At 42.7% G+C, this 17,099-nt stretch overlaps 1 protein-coding gene across 2 annotated transcripts; it reads left to right on the forward strand.

The window, feature by feature from the left end:
* The first annotated feature begins 221 nt into the window (after positions 1-221).
* si:dkey-174i8.1 (arylsulfatase I) lies at positions 222-10,046 on the forward strand. 2 transcript variants are annotated; one of them, XM_039783182.1, is made up of 7 exons: positions 3,441-3,489; positions 4,176-4,231; positions 4,793-4,899; positions 5,945-6,004; positions 6,513-6,652; positions 7,403-7,735; positions 7,830-10,046. In XM_039783182.1, exons 3-7 carry the CDS (start codon positions 4,855-4,857, stop codon positions 8,911-8,913), a joined length of 1,662 nt encoding a protein of 553 aa, XP_039639116.1. In that variant the 5' UTR covers positions 3,441-3,489; positions 4,176-4,231; positions 4,793-4,854; the 3' UTR covers positions 8,914-10,046. The 2 variants fall into 2 exon arrangements, with proteins under 2 accessions (XP_039639117.1, XP_039639116.1); XM_039783183.1 differs by lacking the exons at positions 3,441-3,489; positions 4,176-4,231; positions 4,793-4,899; positions 5,945-6,004 and adding an exon at positions 222-280 and having other exon boundaries at positions 6,404-6,652.
* The last annotated feature ends 7,053 nt before the right edge of the window (positions 10,047-17,099 follow it).

The following is a 17,099-nucleotide window of genomic DNA, read 5'->3' on the forward strand; positions in this document are numbered from 1 at the left end:
GTTGGTCTAGATCTGAGTTTTTTGGTGTGGCAATCAATTCTCTTTACTGTGTAATGTGTGTTAGCACAATGTTACTGCTTAAGTTTCAGCCACTTGAATTTGCCTCCACCTTTTTCCCCCTAATGCGCTGAACTGCTGACCCCAGTTTGTGACAGACTGTGCTGCATCTCTCCCAGGACTCCCGCTGTCCTGGGAGAGATGTGTCCTGTGTCATCTGTTTCATGGCACAGAGACGGCATAACGCCAGTTGGTCCCGCATAACCTCTATGTGCTGTCACCAGTGTGTCTCACTCACACACACACACACACACACACACACACACACACACCTGCAGACTCACACAGAACAATGGCGTAACAACAAGTAGGCTATGATTGTTTTAGTTTGTTTTGCTTCTTATTTCTGTTGGAAGCCTGGATTTCAGGTAGTATAATCTGGAAACTAATCGTTGCATGAATAAACATCCTTTATCCGTATTTGTATATTGATGTCACAGTGACCTTTATACTTCTTATCCAGTCCACTAAACTCATATTTAGTAATACAGTATAACTATTAAACCCATAATGATGGTAAAAAATGTCCTTATGGGTATTTGAGATTAAGTAAATAAATACTATATACTATAAATAAAAAATGTGTTTTCTCAAAATATTTTCTGGAATATTTTGTGAACCATCCAAGCCATATCATGGCAATCCATCCAATAGTTGTGAAGACATGTCGCTAAAAAACAAAAATGTCAACCTGCCTGTGGCAGTGGAAGAAAAGTCAGGGGATCACCAAAGTCGGTAGGATTCATTCTCTGGGTACCTTCCAACAGAAGCCACCGCTCTCTGCAATATGCATAACGCCATCCTGTTAGCATGACTAAAAATACTGAAAAGGAAAAGAGATGCTGTCCTCAAGCAACAACATTTTTACGAGGCAACATTTTGACCATCAACATCAGGCAGAGAAAGAAAAGAAAGCTGTACCTGCATATACAGACATAAATCACAGTTTAGATCACACAATGCATCATGTGGTAATGGGTTTTATAGCCTGCTCTTTCTTCACATGTTGACTGAGACCTTACTGGTTGAAATGTTGCCTCATTAAACTTCAGAGAGCTTACAATATTTAGCGTAAAAACTCCCACTCTTTTTCCTTTGTGTGCTGCTGTCCTTTACCCAACTGGGTTTATAATACTGAAAAGACCATACTTTTAGTCTGTTGAAAAAGAAAAGTTTATTTTATCTAATTTGGCAGATTCTCCTTTAAAATTTTGCCTACTTTAAACTGTGAGTAGTTTGAATTAATAAAGGCACCTAATTGCAAACTTAAATACTTAGCCGACGTCCGTATACAGCCATTGTACCAGTCAATCTCAAGTGCTGCAAATTTCCATTCCAACCTTCTGAATTTACTACATATTTCTGAGAAGCAGGGTCCTTCTCTATCGTATTTGCTATCAATTTGCATGCATTATTCCTTAAATCCTCACGGTGGCACTCCCCGCTGACTGTACCACAACAGTACACACACACACATTAACCTTGTGTAATCCCTTTAATTTTTGATGAGTCAAAGCCAGCACTCACTCTCCACGGGGAAAATGTCTGATGGGATGGAACAGCCTGGCCAAAGAGGTACTGTAAAGAGCAGGAGGAAAAGTTTCCCCAAAGTTTATTAACTTGACAGAAGGCCACCAGCATCCTCCGTGTGGGTGGATGGTCTGTTTGATGTGATGAGACTAAGTTGTCCCCCACCCCCTCAGCTTCATCTTGTCAATCCATCGCTAAGTAAGGCGAGGAGAAGAGGGAGTGGATTGAGTTTCTGCCGACTGGAAGATGATCCTCGAGTATTTCAGGAGCAGCAGAGCCAGCCTCTGTCAGAGTCACCTCCAGGGCCAGGAGTGACAATGTTTGTGTGATGTCTTAGAGCCCACGTTTGCCTGTTCACAGAGACAGTAAGCTGTAAACTTGGACCACCTAGCCTTAGATTACACTGTCTGTGTGTGCTTGTATGTCTGTCACCAGTACTTTATATAGTTCCAGGGCACAGTAATGGAAATTGTCAAATTATCCTAAATGAGGTATAAACATTAAGCTGTAAATGTGCTTTGAATGAATACCTGTTTCTTAATTTGTTGCATTTCACAAAATGTTTCATATTTATTGCTGTATGTATAGCTGCTAGCTAAAATGGTACTATGTAGCAGTTATTTGTATAATTGTAAGCATATTGTGAAAGGGCAGTGACAGCAATTAAAACCTGACGTTGATGCTCTCTGTACTAGTTACATTCATAAAAGTGTCAAACTAGAGCTGCGAGACAGTATTAAAGTTGAAGTAGGTAAGACTTATAAAACTAACTTTCTGTCATATTTGCTGAAACTGACCCTATGTTCAAGTAAACTACATGAAGTAGTGCACTGCTCATGCACACGCATTCATTCTCCCTTGTGGGAGGAGGGGCTTAGGAGACCATTTGGGCTTTAGCAGAAAAGGGGGGAGGGACTGAGAAGTTGTTGATGTTCAAATTCTTTGGGTAAGTCCTGGATCTTCACAATCCTACCTACAGCACCTTTAACCAAACAACCTTAGAGCAACACATTTCTCTGAGAGTTGGCCACTATGCCATTGCTTATGTCTGCCTTTGGGAAAACATCTGATGGTTATTTTCTTCACCTACAGTATTTTGCATCCAGGTGCATTTTGGGTCAGTGTATCTTTTGGTCATTAGATTTTCATTTCATAAACAGGTATTAAAATGTTTGAGCAGACTTTTATTTCAAAATGTCACATTTATTTATTTCCCTCTCCCTGCCTCCCTCCGACTCTCCGTCTCTTAGTAGGCCTTACCGGTATTATGCAACATGACCCCACACAAATTGCAACAGAAACTCTTTCAACTGATCTAGTCTCATAAAAGTCTATGGTGCTGGGTCTAATATTAGCTGCTGCCGTTTTCTTCAAGTTGCAGCTAGCTAGCAGCTAGCCATCAGCCCGTTGTGACCTGGGACCCCCGGTGCTGACTGATTCTGGTCCGTGTGTGAAGCTAGTGTGACCTGTGCTAGCTAATATTAGCTGGGTATCAGTTTAATCTGCCAAGCTCGTGTTTTATTCATGGGTGTATTAAGGTTTTATTTCCTTTGGCAGATAGTGATATGGTTTGATGCACTATGCCAGGGAGGCTATCTAGTTGCGTTTAGTCTGATCCGTAAGATAACCAAACTTAATTTAAATATAACATGCAAATAGGGAAATAAATGTTAACGTTACATATAAAATAAAGTCCACTGAAATAAATAAGTAAAACATATGTATTTAGGCTATTGAACTACACTCACCTAAAGGATTATTAGGAACACCTGTTAAATTTCACATTAATGAAATTATCTAATCAACCAATCACATGGCAGCTGCTTCAGTGCATGCAGGGGTGTGGTCCATGTCTAGACAATCTCCTGAACTCCAAACTGAATGTCAGAATGGGAAAGAAAGGTGATCTAAGCAACTTTGAGCATGGCATGGTTGTTGGTCCCAGACAGGCTGGTCTGAGTATTTCACAATCTGATCAGTTACTGGGATTTTCACCCACAACCATTTCTAGGGTTGACAAAGAATGGTCTGAAAAAGGAAAAAACATCCAGTATGCTGCAGGCCTGGGGGGCGAAAATGCCTTGTTGATGCTAGAGGTCAGAGGAGAATGGGCTGATTCAAGCTGAGAGTAGATCAACTTTGACTCAAATAACATTACAACCTCATCCCCTTTTGACCATGAAATGGGAAAAAAACGCCTTGTATTTCAATTTTCAAATTTTGTATTTTAAAACGAAAATCAAATAACCATTTGTTTTTTTGTTTTTTAATACCTGTTTATGAAATGAAAACTGAATGACCAAAAGATACACTGACTATTTTGTCACAGTTTTCTGCAGTCCAAAAAATAATGTTTAAATTCTACAGTAACATCACAACGAACATGGCTCTACTTTTTTGTTATTTGCTGGACATGTTTGTACAGATTGTAGCTCATTTAGCAGAGTACAGTATATAGTACAGCAGTAGCCAGTACTGACACCATGAATACATGTGTGCATATTGTGGACTATTTTAAATACCAAAACAAAATAATATATAAATAGGCTCTTTATTTTGTATGTTTAATAAATGAAAGTCATTTTCAGATGCAGTTTGACACACATTCCCTCCCTTTAGCTCCAGCAACAGAGATCCAGATCAAGTGAGTCAAGTATTCGTTGTCATGAATAAATCCCACCCACTGCTACTCTCTTCTAGTCTGCATCACTGCTTTTTCCAAAACACCAATACACCGACACATATATACACACACACACACACACACACACACACACACACACACACACACACACACACACACATGTTCACACACTATACAAATACACACTTGGCTACAGGTTGCATTCTTTACCCTACACAGAAATTGACCAATTTGTTGCACTGTATAAGGGCTTTTGTTGATAAAACTGTACAGAATGCCCTGAAAATGTTGCAAAAAAAAAGTGTTGTAAAAATGTGCCCTTTTACATAACTTTTTAAATGCTATTTTATATTTGACTTTATTTTCCTTTAAAATTAAGATTTTATCATTGGGTGCCTTTTTAAAGTGCACCTCTGCAGTCAACACAGTATATACAAAATAATCTATAACATGAGTTTTCACTTGTATCACTTTTGTGATATATACGGACAGTTGAGGAAAGAACACAATCCCTTTCTCTCTTCTCCTCAAGAAGACATTTGTCACTTTCCATTTTTACAGCCCGCCCCCTCACAGCGGTAAAACAGAGTTCATGTCACCCTGCATTTCCCTGAGGCAAACTGATGGCTACACCCAGAGACCCAGACGTACATACACAGCAAGACAAGGTGACTGTTCCGTTTATGCCACTTTGTTTATGCTGTACTGTCTCACCTTAGATAGTGAAGCTTTCTTTTTCCCGTGTGCACATTATTGCTTTCCGTCTCATTGTTATCCCCCTTTTTTTCTCCTTTTCAGTATCCCTTTTGTCGTTTTCACTTACTGCTTAATTTATCTTTTTTATGCCATGTATTCCTTTTCATATGTTCCCATTTCTCCCCAATTCTTTCATCTAATCCACTGTAATGTATCACCCCAGCCCACTTTGTCAGCCTCATTCTTACCTCATCGTCATCTTTCCCTCTCCCAGCATATAGATTTCAATCTCTCCAGCATACACTTCACTCTCACTGTGAGCAAAAAGCCTGTGAATTTTCCCACAGGGTGAGGCAACGTTAGTATGCTTCTACGACGTAGTAAATGGACTCACATCTGAGGCATTGATTTCCTCTCAGCATTATGGGAAGGAGATGTCAGTAAAGTGAAGGCTAAGAGCACTTCGGTCAATACACATTCTCATCACAACACCGGATGTTCCTCCGTAGTCGGATTGGTTTTATTGCCCCGGCACGGGCAGTAATTGTCATCAGGTGACTTTATTAGTTGAGCAGTATCATGCAACAAAAGACAGATGAAAGGGGTTATTTGATTTTCATTGGGAATTTACAATATAGTTTGGAATATACAGTACGGGAAATTCTAGTTGATATTTTAGCTGTAGCAGTTGTAATAGCACTTTAATTGCAGTGGCAGTCAGAAAGGAATAGCAATAATGACAGTAGAAATGATGGTAGTAGCAGTAATAATACATTTTGCCTTATTATGGATCAGCTTTTAATAGTCAGTTTCTTCTAAGTTACTATTAGGCTACAATGACTAGAGTGGAAAATTACTTTTTATCAAAGAAGTAGTCCCTGTGAAAACAGTTACAGCGAGTTCAGTGGATTACCCAGAGCAGTGATTGCCAAACGTTTTCTGTCATTTCCCACTTTGAACACAAGCAAAAGGGGTCACACTTGAGTTTGTGTGTCTGTGTGTGTGTTTGTATTTCAGTTGCCTAGGTCTTCCCAGCCATCGTATGAGGCGCCTGAAAATACAGAGGAATGTAGCAAGGTACTGCAAAGAGAGAAGCCTCTCTCGCTCACACACACACATACACACACACACACACACACACACACACATACACTTCTACGAACTTCTTAAGAGACAGCAGTTTTTCTCCACCCACCACAGCAGCTGGCCTCAGCTCAACCCCATCTCACAAAATCAAGAATAAGCCACAGAAAAAGACGACAACTCATACTTAATGGGCAGATAAGACTTTCGGACGAGCTCCTTGGGCACACAGATCTGCCCATTTCTCAGCAGAAGTGATCCGGCTTGAGATTAATTGACTGCAGACTAAGCAGAAAAGAAAATACAGACAAAATCTGACTTTAGTAGATAGCTGGAAATGAGGGGAGGTATCTTTTCTGTGTTTTTCTTGGTGATTGGGGTGACCTTGCTCAGTGGCCTTTCCTGCCTGGGTGAACATGAGTCTATGGATGACAGTTTTGGCACAGAGAAGGTGAAAAGGTTCAGGCCTACACACTTTATCTTTATCATGGTGGATGACCAGGGTTACGGAGACATTGGCTACCATGGCTCAGACATCCACACTCCTGTGTTGGACCAGCTGGCGGCAGAGGGGGTCAAACTTGAGAATTATTACGTCCAGCCTATCTGCTCACCCTCTCGCAGTCAACTCATGACAGGGCGGTGAGTAATTTCTTTATCATTACATAATTGCTAGAATTAGAAAATTCAGTTACTGCATCTGTTCTCATATAATATAATTATGCATAGGCTTTATTGGCTTTTTGTCTTTTGCTAACATCTCTAATGGTGAATTCAGTGACGGGGCAGCTTTCAGTACAAAAAAAGGCCATAAAATAAAAGTACTGCCAAGATCAAGTAGTAAATTATTTATCTTATCTAATCACTAGAACGAAATATATCCATATTCTGAGTTATAGATGGATATAAAAGAAACAAAGAGATAACTCCCATTATACTGGAATAAAAATACAATGTGTTTGATCATGATATTGGTTACAAAAATGATCTGTGTTTTATTGACTTTTCAGTGTGTATATTGCTGGAGAGGTATGTCACAGACAGCTGTCTCACATCATAGCATTTTTAAAACTTAAATGCTACAATTCATCTAATCTGTACGATCCTGAATAAAACACACTGTAAATATATGTATATCTAAGTCTGTTCTGTTGTTTGATACTGAATTTTTATTATTCCCGTGGATAACTGGCCACATATTTTCAGTGCAGATTAAATAGTTTTCTAGTAGAAATGTTGCAGGTTAAAAGTAGGTACCACAAAAAAGTAAATAAAAACATCTCTCCTTAATGTGTAACAGTGTGAGAGTATCCATGGGTGCAATATTTCTTATTCCATCAGTGAAATGTCCCATTATTGTGTTACATCTTATCAATATACCTATCTTGCCAGCTACCAAATACACACTGGACTCCAGCATTCGATCATCCGATCACGTCAACCGCTCTGCCTGCCCCCGGGCATCCCTACACTACCAGAGCGTCTGGTTGAAGCTGGTTACGCTACACACATGGTGGGAAAATGGCACCTGGGCTTCTGCAGGCCAAGCTGCCTACCCACAGGACGTGGCTTTCAGAGTTTCCTGGGCACACTGACTGGCAGTGGGGACCACTTCTCCTATCGGAGCTGTGACGGGGCTGAAGCTTGTGGATTTGACCTGCATGATGGAGACAGGCCTGCCTGGGAGATGGCCGGCAACTACTCCACTCTGCTGTACATAGAGAGGTGAGCATCCAGGTATAAATTAAATTAAACAGATTCACACATACAGAGACAAAAAGCCCTTAAAAACCTTCCTATTTCCCTTCTGTTCAACCAGAGTGAAGCAGATCCTGAGGAGCCACGACCCCCATAAACCACTCTTCCTCTATCTGTCCCTTCAAGCCGCCCATACACCCTTGCAGGTACCAGACCATTTTTTGCACCGCTATGATTCCCAGGAGAATCGTCTCAGGCGCAACTACGCAGCCATGCTGAGCTGCCTGGATGATGGGGTTGGACAAGTTGTCCAGGAACTGAGGACTAGTGGGCTCTATCAAAACTCCGTACTGATCTACTCATCTGATAACGGTGGGCAGCCGCTCTCTGGGGGGAGCAACTGGCCGCTGAGAGGTGGCAAAGGGACCTACTGGGAAGGGGGCATCCGGGCTGTGGCCTTTGTGCATAGTCCCCTCCTGAAGAAGAAGGGTGTAGTCAGCAGAGCACTGATCCATGTTTCTGACTGGTATCCCACATTATTGGGGCTGGCTGGGGCCCCACAGTCCCACCGTGGCCTTGATGGTCACGATGTGTGGGGGACCATCAGCGAGGGCCTACCCTGTCCTCGCACTGAAATCCTTTTCAACATTGACCCAGTCTCCAGGAAGCCTGGGGAACCATATGACAAGGCGTTGGTACTCAACGGCTTTGGGATCTGGGACACAGCCGTAAGGGCAGCGATAAGGGCTGGGGACTGGAAGCTACTGACAGGAAATGTGGGTGACGGGGACTGGATACCCCCACAGGCTCTTCCCGGTGGTCCAGAACGGTGGCAGAAACTTGAGAAGCGGCGCAGTGAGCTAGGGAAGTCAGTTTGGCTGTTTAATGTCACCTCTGACCCCTACGAGAGGTCAGACCTGGCAGAAGCTCGTCCAGAGGTAGTGAAACATCTGCTGACAAGGCTGGCAGAGTACAACCAGACAGCTGTGATGCCCAGGAATCCACCAGATGATCCTATGGCTGACCCTGAGCTCCATGGAGGGGTGTGGAGCCCCTGGCTGGGCCTGGAGGGACAGGAGGGGGATAATGGAGGGGAGGATGGCAGGAAAGAAAGGATGAAGATTAAGCACTGCAAAGTATGCAAATTAAAAGCCCTGTTTAAGAAGGTGGAGTCACGCCTGCAGAGGAACACCCTGTTTTTCTAAATGTCTCATCTAGCTAAATTGATTACACTAAAGGCTTCAGTATGCTTCAAATTAATTAGGTTGTACATGTGTTGTCTAAGCACATCTGAAGGCAAAACTGTTAATACCTGTTCCCATTGGCCACGCTCAAAGTTGGGGCAAAAAGCCTGCGGTGAGGTGCAATGAATCATACAAATGCGGACAACGGCACACAGTCGTATATAGTCTCTCCTCAAAGGCATTCATGGTGTGCACGTGAAAAGTTGCAGAAGTAGTTTGAAGAATGAAAAAAGAATCCTGCATACTTTTTCATCTCCAGACTCCTGGTCAGTCACTGTGTAAGTTGGCGTGCTAGTATTGTCAATTTTGGAAAGTTGCTAAAATTTGCAAATGCAGGTGGGTGGCGTGGGGGGGACTGTTCAATCATCTGGCAAGGACTTAATTTGAAGCATACTGACACCTTTACCAGGGGGAAGTTAAAGGGAAAAGGAGATGGAGACAAACAAAAATACAGACAAGCAGGCAGGTCAGATAGACAAGATAAAGCCACAATCAAATACTGAAGGTCGGCAGATAAACAGGCAGCCTGATAGAAAAGCAGAAAGGGCTGTGCGGCTGGCTAAGCAAGCTGACTCACACTGCCCTGCAGCCAAACTGCAGCAGGGTGACTTTGGGCCGTCGTTGGACTGCGTAAGGAGCAATCTGTGTGTCATTGTGCATGTATGCCTGTATTTGTGAATAGTTTGACTGCAGATAGAGCGCATGCATGTGGAAGTGAGGCCTGAAGAGATGGAAAGAGGATATAAGGGTGACGTCTCGATGTCTCATCTCCTAATCATCCGAGAGAACCCTTCAAGGACGACACAAAGACACCCCGGGGGTGGTTTTTATCAAATGTCACCTCGTTCTTTTGTTAAGGGGTTATACAGATTCACTTCTTTTCATACTATAGCACACTCTTCTGCCTTTGAAAGCCCTTTGACCACCACACAATATCCAGTGCCAACCGTAATGACTAACCAACGAAAGCTCAGTAGCTAATGCTTTCAGTCTTTTCTGGACTTTTAAATGTTAAATAACTCATGTACTGTGTTATGGAATGCTGGAAATCTAATTCAAATTATCTAAATAAAAAATCAATGCAAAAAGATCAATCTTAGCATCTCATGACTTCAGAATGTTTTCAGAAACTCATGGACCAAAGCTTGCTGTGTTGTGGCACAAAACACGTAATGTACTGGTTATAGGGAAAATAGAGAAAGAGTGTCAAATTGGTACACGCTCGGTTTAAACCTACCTATGCTGGGGGACCATAGGCAGGCTGGGGTAACGCATATTAATGTTAAAAAACCTCATAAAGTTAAATTTTCATGCCATGGGACCTTTAAGGTTAGGAAAAAATTGTATAGGAGTGCAATGATAAATCAGCGGGGTACACTTTTAAGGTTAGGGAAACTTTATGATAATTTTTTTTTTTAAAACATGAATTGCAGGTCTGTGACAGGATGCAAACTCAGAGAAGTCAGATGTGTTTAATGCCCATCCACCCCCCAACTCACAACATAAAAGGCACACTACTTCCTGTGTTGGCACTGAACATTGGCAATGGACCTACCTCGTGAGGTGCAGAATCATCTAATATGGATGTAATTCCTACTGTAAGGATACTGGGCTGAAGAAGCCATAGTTTAGGCCATACGATTAGGTATGATGTGTCTGCCTGCCCTGCTGGTGAAGCTGCTGCTGTGCTACTGATCTGTATCTTAATAGGAATGAATCATAGGTGATGTTGCTTGGTCTAATACAACATGTAACATGTAAACAGCTTCAACATTAATAAGTACTGAGTGCAGCATCAGATTCCTTGACCCCAGCCTTTAGCTGTGGCTCTTAATCTGATCTGTGTGGATGTTGATGTGCATCTGTGTGTGTCAGCAAGCAGCAATCCCACACACAGTAGCAACAGAGCTGTAGATTTCTCCTCAGTGGCCTGATAATGAATATTCAACTCTTCTTCACTATTTCTTCCCCATTTTGCCTCCTCCTACCTCCCTGTCACCCTGCCTCCTTTTATTCCTCAGCTCTTTCCTCATCCTACCCACTTGTTTGTGCTCATTTGCGAGATCAAGTTAGAAGCATTAGCGATGTTTTTGCTCAGAGCTCTGTGGCGTGCAGTTAAATAAAAAGAGCGGAGGAGGGGGCTGCAGAGGGCTGTCATGTCTGAAGTGCTTGTAGATCTGATTAAAATATCTTGTTTAGTGAAATAGCCTCACTGCATACATAATCAGAATCAGAAAGGGCTTTATTGCCAAGTATGTTTTTTACACATACAAGGAATTTGTCTTGGTGTTGTTGGTGCATGTCACATTCTCTAGATGTAAGAAGGATAATAAGAATATAAACAATATAACTATACATATATACACACAGTTTCTATTAATAAAGATAGAAAATAAAATGTAAAATAAAATAAGTAAAAAGGAACGGTACAGCAGAGTAGGTACAGTGGCATGAGGAGCCAGAGGTGGAGTGTGGGGAGAGTCAGGGTGGGTTCCGGGCCTTGTTGATAAGGCTAGTGGCGGAGGGGAAAAAACTGTTCATGTGGCGTGAGGTTTTGGTCCTGATGGACCTCAGCCTCCTGCCAGAGGGGAGTGACTCAAAGAGTTTGTGTCCGGGGTGGGAGGGGTCAGCCACAATCTTTCCAGCAAGCTTCAGAGTCCTGGTGGCATATAGGTCCTGGAGCGGTGGCAGATTGCAGCCAATCGCCTTCTCTGCAGACCAAATGACACGCTGCAGTCTGCCCTTGTCCTTGGCAGTGGCAGCAGCGTACCAGATGGTGATGGAGGATGTGAGGATGGACTCGATGATGGCTGTGTAGAAGTGCACCATCATTGTCTTTGGCAGGCTGAATTTCTTCAGCTGCCGCAGGAAGTACATCCTCTGTTGTGCTTTCTTGACGAGGGAGCTGATGTTCAGCTCCCACTTGAGGTCTTGGGAGATGATAGTTCCCAGGAAGCGGAAAGACTCCACAGTGTCAATTTTGGAGTCATCACCATGGGTGATGGGGGCAGGTGAGGCTTACTTCTTTGAAGTCCACAACCATCTCCACTGTCTTTAGAGCGTTGAGCTCTAGGTTGTTTTGAGTGCACCAGGTCACCAGGTGGTCAGCCTCCCACCTGTAGGCGGACTCGTCACCATCGGAGATGAGTCCGATGAACTGTTGGTGTACAGGGGGCAGAGCAGAGGGGAAAGAACAGCCCTGAGGGGGATGCAGTACTGATGGTCTGTGAGTCGGAGACGTGTTCCCCCAGCTTGACATGCTGCTTCCTGTCAGACAGGAAGTCAGTGATCCACCTGCAGGTGGAGTCAGGCACACCAAGCTGGGAGTGCTTCTCCTGAAGCAGAGCCGGGATGATGGTATTGAAGGCAGAGCTGAAGTCCACAAACAGGATCCTGGCGTAGGTTCCTGCAGAGTCTAGGTGCTGGAGGATGTAGTGGAGGGCCAGGTTGTCTGCATCGTCTACAGACCTATTGGCTCTGTAGGCAAACTGCAGGGGGGTCCAGGATGTCTTTGAGGTATGAAAGCACAAGGCGCTCAAAGGACTTCATAACCACAGAGGTCAGCACTGCGACGGGTCTGAATTCGTTAAGTCCTGTAGTCCTTGGCTTCTTGGGAACAGGGATGATAGTAGAGGACTTGAAGCAGGCTGGCACGTGGCATGTCTTCAGTGAGGTGTTGAAAATGTCTGTGAACACTGGAGACAGCTGGTCAGCGCAGTGCTTCAAGCTGGATGGGGAGACAGCATCCGGTCCAGCAGCTTTGCGGGGGGTTCTGTCTCCTGAAGAGTCTGTTGACATCCCTCTCGTGGATGGAGAGAGTCGTCACTGAGGTGGGTGGGGGGGTTGGATGTGGAGGGGGGGACCTTTAAGGTGGGCATTGGTGGGGGGGCCCAGGCCCCTGCTGAGGTGGGGGAGGTGGAGGTGATGCACACAGTGGCTGGAGCTGTAGGAAGATGTTGTGGGGGATGGTTTCAGGACTGTCTTTTTGTCTTTCAAAGCGACAGTAGAAGTAGTTAAGGTCGTTGGCTAGGCGTCGGAATAAAGGGAAAGTTGGAAAATCTTTCAGTTAGGATAAGGCTTTTATTATTGTCAACAAATCCCATTAAAGGACCAAAATGCACTACATTATCTCTCAATACTTTCTGACTTCCCTACTGTCTGTGGCTCTCACGGACTAGATTTATGCTCAAATGCGGTGAGCTAATGAGTATTTACAGCACAAGGACAGTGTATGTACGATCGACTCAAAACAAACCACGATGTTCATCGTAATGAAGAAACATGTTACCCAGTGCAACTGTGTGGATCATCGATGTGTTTTTAACACTTTTGGACAACAATGGTACAATGAGAAACTCAATCTGTCATTTTAAAATGTACTATGTGTAACAATCTATCAACTTTGCAATCTGAAAAGAGAGATGCTGGTGGTTAGGAATACACTTTGTGGATTTGTGTGTCACTGTTTAGCAAAGAGTTTGTATCTGTGATTCTGCAAGGATGTGTGTACCTGAGCGCATTGGTGCAAGATAACAGCTTAAGTATTATTAATGGGTACAGCATATGCGGTCGGAAGTGGACAAAATAGAAATCACATTAGAAACTACTTTAAATTTACTGGCTCACAATTACAAAGGGTGTGCAAAGTTTCATTGCAAACTTGTATAGTAATAGTAGTTGTTTCTTTTGTCATGCACATACAGTACAACTTTATGGATGGAAATGTCTGGAGATTGGTCGGTCTACTTTGGTAGATAAGTATCTCAACTACTAGTCGATGGATTGGATTGATGAAACTTTGTACAGACATTCATGGTCCCCACAGGATGAATCCTACTAACTTTGGTGATCCCTGACTTTTCATGTAGCACCATCATCAGGACAATATTATTTCAATTTATCCAATACTTTGGTTTATGACAAAATGCTAAACTAATGGCATTCCCATAAGCCTCAGCTGTACATTGTGTTTAGTGCTAACTTGCACATGAAAATCTTATGTATTAGCATGCTATCACTCTAAATTAAGTAAACATACCTGCTTAACATCAGCATGTTAGCAAGTTCCTATGACGTGTTGTCCGATCACATCAGAAATGAAACGTTTTTTACATCTGATCCAAAAGGCCACACCATGGTGTTAAAAGCGGGTTGGGATGTTGTTTAAGTATGCGGAAAATGGCGCACATTTTCAGAAAGTCTACCCTGGAAGGCAGTCATAGTGTTGCACTAGGTTGTTCACATGAAAATTGACAGAAAGAGTTGTGTAACAAATGAAAAAGAAGTTCAAACCCTGGCAACATTCTAACCCACACAGAGCTGTCAAACCCCTGTGTCACGTGGGTGTGAATGTTGGATTGTCGGTTTTGGAAAATTACAGAAATTGCACACAGTACTCCCCAAATCCGACATCGGAAAGGTGTTTGCTATTCGAATATCTGTCAAGCAGTTCTGATGGAGTCGACTGGTGCCTCACAGAGCCGCTAGCATGGCTGTAGACTGTTAGTCTTATTAATCCCTCTCTAAAGACACAGTATTGCTCTAGCAATTCAAGAGCTGTTTCACAAATGCCAGGAGAAACTCAAACAATTTCTGTGACCTCCACCTTTTTGAGATGTACTGTACTGAAAATCAAACAACTGGTGGCTTTCTATTCTCAAAGAATATCCATCTACACAGAGTTAATTACTTCCATGACATCACTCCAAGGAGCATTGAAGCTAGGCACTTTGTTCACCTCCTGTATATGTGTGCATGCAACAAACATACACAGAGAAAACCTCACACCATCAGAACTAGACCCCAGTGATGAGATTTGATGAGACTGCTTTGGGTTAACAGTAGGACTGTTGCTCAGAGAGCCTCAGAGTCCCATACATGTGAGAAACTGGTGAAGACAATCGTTAGATGCCCACACATCTGATTCCAAGTATACTGTGATGGCCCGCAGAAATAAGGCACCGTCAGAATATATAAATCACAGAGGAGGTGTCTCACACACACACACACACACACACACACACATGCACACACACACAAGCATGCACGCACACACACACACACACACACACACACACACACACACACACACACACACACACACAATGCTATCCAATACGTGGGAGGGAGCTGTCATATCCACTGTTGGGTAATAAGTTGAAGGTAAGGCTAACTTCAGATCTTAAGATTCTTTGGTGAAGTTGTGAAGTTAAACACAATAGGCTCATGAAATAAATATAACTTTGTAGTTCCTTGAGATGGACACTGTGTTCTAGATAAGGCACACTTAAGTAAATGCAGCCATTTCTTTACACTAATTCAGTGAGACAGAGACTCGATAAGAAGACTCTATTTATTTTCTTGCACTGTAAATTGCAGACTATTACGTGCTGAAATAGCCCTGATGTGCTATTAAATACTTATTTGGGACAATGTGATGGTTTAGTAATTGACAAAGAAAGGTAAGAGATACCCTCTAATGTACTGTACATGACATACTGTTCCCAAGGTTACCCTGTTAAAACCTGAAAAGAGATTTACTGAGTGTCATCCAATCTCAGTCTCAGTGTAGCGCAGCAGCAGATATGAGGTTTTGACCTCTGGGTGTTGTGTTGAGGAATGATAGTGGTCACTCCCTGAGATACACACGCAGGCACACACACACGTGCATGCGTGTACACACACGTCAAATAGGAAAATAGTACAGTGAATTATAAATAATGAGAGGCAATTACCTCATCAAAATGAAGCCTGTTGAGCATGTGTATGTTCTTTCAATTTTTTTCCCGTCCTCTTTTTGTATTCTGACCTCCTCACTTTACAACTCTTGTATCACTCCCTAACCGGCTTCTTCCTCCCAAGGTCTACCTCACCAGGGGTTTCATGGGGTTACAAGATGAGTCTGAGTGGTTGCAAGATTATTAACAGTAAGGCAAAAGAAAAATGTCCTCAGACACACAAAATGATATTCACTTTTTCTAATCTTTGCTTTTTTTCTGTAATACTGTTTCCATTGTTAGGCTTCTAACAATTAGCGTACTTAAATAAAAATATCCAGTTAGAGGTGAAACCACTTTTTGGGGAAATTGCTCAGAACTCATAGGGATATGCAACTTGCAAGTACACACTTCTTCATTTTGTTCAAGCCTGAAAGGTTGAGAATGGCTGCTCTATTCCATTGTTACCACCCACTCTTCAACCTGCCACTGCACAGCCTGTCCAAGACTCGTCTGACAGGCACATCACCAAGAAACACAGCAATTCAGCAATTAATACGACAGTACCTCTGCGCCCTCGCTAATTAGGCTTTCATATCAGAGCGGCTCTCTGTAATTATGGCAGAAACTGGTCGCACTGCTACTGTGCTCACTGCAAACACTCATTAGTCGCCAGCAATGCTCTCTAAACACTGTTGTAGATGTACACTCACAGTTCAGAAGCGAGGCAGAGAGAAAAGAAGAGATTGAGAGTTTGCATTTACACATATTGAAAATGTCAAAGGCATTGTTCTGTTTTATTTAGCAAATAGCTAGAAAAGTCTCTAAGTGTTTGTCTGTTTTACCTCTTGGTACTATTGTACATGCCATCTTTCAGTAATGCTGGCAACAGGAAACAGGACCAAAATGCTGACCCACAGGCAGAGAGGGACGGTTTTAAGGGAACTTTATTGAAAAAGGGTGGCAAGGTTTCAAACTTGAACAGACAAGCAGGCAGAAATGGCCCGTTTTTTGGGAAATCATTTTATTTACAATTAATTTCCTACTAAAAAGATACTAGAATTGAATCAGTCAAATACAAGACGTGGTCCGTTTGATCATATATTTTAAACTAACATGGATGAGAAGTCCTTAAACCTGCAGACTTGTTTGGCAACTTGGGGCTGTGGAAATAAACAGTACAGACCATGGAAATATTATCAACTTAAATTAAGTTGGTATGAGGAACTTTAAAAAAACAGTTGCTTATTTATTTGTCCCACAGTCATGTTTCTGGTGACCTGTTGAATTCAAGCCCGATTTTTACTCTTTTTTTAACTCTGTTTTTGGTCACCGCCAGCCCCTGAGGGAAATATCTGTCTCTTCAGCTGCTAAATGCTCCACTATGTTCACTAGCTAGTTTCTAACTTAGTCGGCAGTTTGGTGTTGGCC

Source organism: Perca fluviatilis, chromosome 19 (assembly GCF_010015445.1).
Source record: "Perca fluviatilis chromosome 19, GENO_Pfluv_1.0, whole genome shotgun sequence".
In the NCBI taxonomy this organism is placed as follows: domain Eukaryota; kingdom Metazoa; phylum Chordata; class Actinopteri; order Perciformes; family Percidae; genus Perca; species Perca fluviatilis.